The 4,077-nt window shown below is 36.5% G+C and overlaps 1 protein-coding gene across 1 annotated transcript; it reads right to left on the bottom strand.

Annotated features, from left to right (window-relative positions):
• Window positions 1-2,549: 2,549 nt before the first annotated feature.
• Window positions 2,550-3,687, bottom strand: LOC149191214 (anaerobic nitrite reductase Glb1-2-like). Its single transcript, XM_089413542.1, has 4 exons — window positions 3,519-3,687; window positions 3,308-3,422; window positions 2,948-3,064; window positions 2,550-2,851 (listed from the first exon to the last, which is right to left on the bottom strand). Exons 1-4 carry the CDS (start codon window positions 3,611-3,613, stop codon window positions 2,687-2,689), a joined length of 492 nt encoding a protein of 163 aa, XP_089269668.1. The 5' UTR covers window positions 3,614-3,687; the 3' UTR covers window positions 2,550-2,686.
• Between the last annotated feature and the right edge of the window lie 390 nt (window positions 3,688-4,077).

Here is a 4,077-nt window from a genome sequence, read left to right as displayed (position 1 = left end):
GAGGCGAGACTTGAGAGAGAGGATGAGAGTGATGGGGGAAGAGAGTCCATTAGAGGGAAAAGAGAGAGAAATGGGTGAAGAGAGAGGGAGGTAGGAGAGAAAGGGAGAGAGATTAGACTTGAGAGGGAGGAGGAGAGAGGGAGGGATAACCAAGGATAAGGAGATGGAGTTGGAGGGGGAGAGAGCGAGGGATAAGCAGGGATAAGGAGATGGAGTTGGAGGGGGAGAGAGGGAGGGAATAAGAAATACATAGAGAGTGAGAAGTGGTGACAAGGGAGAGATGGAGAGAGAGTGTGTATCTTTGGGGGTGAGATAAAGACACAAAGAAGGAGAGAAGGAGAGAATGGGGGAGAGAAGGAGATATGAGAGAGGGAGCGATATGGTAACAAAGTTGGAGGGTTTGGAGGGTGAAGAGAGAGAGAGAGAGAGAGGTGGGAGAGAAAGGGAGAGAAAGGAAAGAAGAGAGAGTGGATGTGAGAGAGTGGAGAGAGGAAGGGAAAGAGAGATGGAGTTGGAGGGGGAGAGAGAGAGGGAGGTAAGAAGAAATAAATAGAGAGAGAAAGGTGGAGAAAGAGAGAGAGGGAGTGATAAGGAAGATGGAGAGAGAGGGAGAGAGGACAACATGAGGGAAGAGAGATAGAAGCAAGGGAGAGGGAGAGAAGGGGAAGAGAGAGAGAGAGGGAGAGGAGGAGGGAGGGATAGATAGATAGATTGGAGAAAGAGAGTGTATGTTTTGGGGGTGATATAGAGAGACAAAGGGAGATAGAGATATAGATGGAAAGTGAAGAGAGGGAAGAAGAGAGAGATGGAGAGAGGGAGGGAGGGACAAAGAGATTGATAGATATGGAGTGAGAGAGCATGTGTGTTTGGGGGGTTGAGATAGAGAGACAAAGAAGGAGATATGGAGGGAGATATAGATATATATGGAGGGGGGAGAGAGGGAAGAAGATTTCTTGCACTAGATGCATTGATTTTAGTGTAGATGTTGATTTCTAATTCTATTTGATCGTTTGCACTAGATACATTGATTTTAGTGTAGATGTTGATTTCTAATGATATTTGATTGCTTGCACTAGATGCATTGATTTCAATGTAGATGATTTCTAATTCTATTTGATTGCTTGCACTAAATGATTGATTTCAGTGTAGATGGTGATTTATAATCGTATTTGATTGCTTGCACTAGATGCATTTATTTCAATGTAGATTATCTATAATCCCATTTGATTTCTTTCACTAAATGTATTGATTTTAGTATAGATGTTGATTTCTGATCCTATTTGATTGCTTGCACTAGATGCATTGATTTCAATGTAGATGTTGGTTTATAATCCTATTTTCTTACTTGCACTAGATGCATTGATTTCAGTGTAGATGTTGGTTTATAATTCTATTTGTGTACTTGCACTAGATGCATTGATTTGAGTGTAAATGTTGATTTCTAATTCTATTTGATTGCTTCCATTAGATGCATTGACTTCAGTGTAAAGGTTGTTTTCTAATCTTATTTGATTGCTTGCATTAGGTGCATTGATTTAAGTGTAAACATTGATTTCTAATTTGATGTAATTGGATGTATAATGATACATTAATTTTAAAGTGATTGGATTAACATTGTGCATTGATTTTAGTGTAAGCACAAAAAAATATTGACAATGTACATTGATTTTTGTGTTATAATAATTCAACCTATTAATATTGGAGAGAAAGAGAGACAATGTATGTTGTTTACTACAATAACTCTCAAGCTAAAGATTTAAATGGTTTGCTATTTAACCTGTCCTTTTCATATAATTGATATGACAAGATGACAATGGATGTGAAAAAATGACAAAAGTAACAAGGTGACAATAAGAATAGCAGAAGAAAATAATTTGAGATTAATCACAATGAAGACTATTTGTAATTGACTATATTCTTATTATTCACATTTTCTATCTTTCAACACTATTACATTGTCACTTTACATTCAATTTTTTATTGCATCATTTTTCATCATTAAAGTTATTTACAATATTTATCATCTCAACTTTAACTAAGAAAATTTAAAATTAAAATGACCAGATTAATCTTAAACATATTTAACATATTTAAAATGATTATATTAATATTTAAGTATGGGGCTTTATGCAGTGCATTATATCAGATATCATTTTTGGGATTCAACTGCACGAAGTCCTAGTTACCGGGTGCAAGCACCAGAAGTGATGATTGATGCTATGTGATTCATTTCACTAGTTTCAGATCTATCAATCGAAGAGAGGGATCAAATCCCTCTTTTTTGAAGAGAGATTTGCACCTGGAGAACTTTGATTCCGAGTTAAAATAAATCTAGACTGGTTTATATAAATTTGAGAATTAAAATTTACCATTGATTTATAATGAGAAAATAAAATATGGTTGGAAAAATAAAAAATAAAACGTTTACACTGCTCTCCATTAAAGTGGATATTAAGGTATTTAATAACCATTATATCAAAAGAGAATTACACAATCCTCGCTCTTAAGTTAATACAGGTAACCAGTAAAAGATGATTACACAATCCTCGCGTTTCAATTTATTGCAGGTAACCAGTAGCAACGGAACAACAGGTAACCGTCGAACAGACGATATTATTTGATTGTAGCGACTGGAAAAGCATTTTACTGATGGAATATAGTTCAATCACATTGTCTCCCACCGATCTCACTCTGGAGCACTTGCACCTGCTGTTTCGCCTTCAAATTTCATGTGAGCTTTGATAGCATCAGCCAAGTGATTGTAAGCCTCTTCCCAAGCAGCTGCCATAGCTGGGCTCCATTTGTCTGCCACAGCTCCCTCGATTGTTAACAATAGAGCTTGTTTCACAATCTGCAAAAACACCCGGATTCCAGAGTAGCCATTTATATGCTTTATCAAGAGGGAGGTTTAATATTAATTCGCATCTTAGAAAACATTGGGTATTACCTCAAAATGTGCATCGATTACTCCTTTCTTCACATGAAGCGATCCCAAGTAGGTCAGAGTGGTTTCTTTCACTGTCACTTTTCCTTTCTCCCGGAGTTGAACAGCAGACTCACACGTCTACCATGAAAACCCACCTCAAAGAAATCAGGAAAAAAACTCACTTTAAATAAATCAGAAAATAGTTGGAAATGTTTGTAGAAGAAAAGTGTTTTAAAATTTATGTGGATTGTCGATTTCAAAAATATTTTAAAATCTAAAATTATATTTCCTGATCATCAAATTCTGAAATATTCCCATAATGTACTATAAACATAAAAATACTTAATATAATTATTCCTAAATCAACTCCGCTCTTCCCACCATTTTGAAGACTTGCAGAGCATGAGACTTGAGCTTCGTATTCTGATCCAAGGGAACAGGGGAATCCCGTAGAAATGAGAACAACCCCTTAGCTTCAGGGGCAATTTCTAAGATCCTGCAATTTGCACATGAAATATGTTAAATCTTGCCTTCAAATTGTAAGGCCTACAGATTAGACTAGTTGCAGGTCGGGAAAAGATTCAATGCTTACTTCGAGAAGAACTTGAATCCAAGCTCTGCTGCGTCTGTCTTCATAACGTTCCATGAATATTTCACCAGAGCTTCCTGTTCTTCTGTAAAAGCCATGATTATCTTCTCACACTCTGGTTCACTCGGATTTTCTACAGCAAATGGCACAGCCGAGGTTGGATCTAAATAAAAAATCACTGCGTTCATCAATAGTTTTGACAGGAGAAATTATGTAAAGATGCAGGGCTTCTCATATAAGCTATCAAGAAATTTAAAAAACTGGTGGAAAACCCATGTACTCAGATTCTTACCGACTATACAGCAGTAACTTGAACCAGTCGCTTACAGGTACTTACATTTACCAAAGCCGAGCCAATGCAGACATAAGACGAAGTGAGTCGAGGACAATGGTGGGGAATGCGTTGCAATCGTATTTATACATATTTGAATATAGTTTTACTTGTTCATCGGTTCAAGAAATATATGTTTATGTTATTTTCATGGAACATGCGGGAATATGTGAAGGGGAGTATCCACAAGTCAATGTTAATATTTATATTGGGTAATGATTTTATAATTTA

This window comes from Pinus tabuliformis, chromosome 3_1 (genome assembly GCF_031772625.1).
Source record: "Pinus tabuliformis cultivar Carrire ecotype Pingquan chromosome 3_1, CPIR1, whole genome shotgun sequence".
NCBI lineage: Eukaryota > Viridiplantae > Streptophyta > Pinopsida > Pinales > Pinaceae > Pinus > Pinus tabuliformis.
The sequence above is the reverse complement of the archived record's forward strand: the minus strand, read 5'-3'. Positions and strand labels throughout refer to the sequence as shown.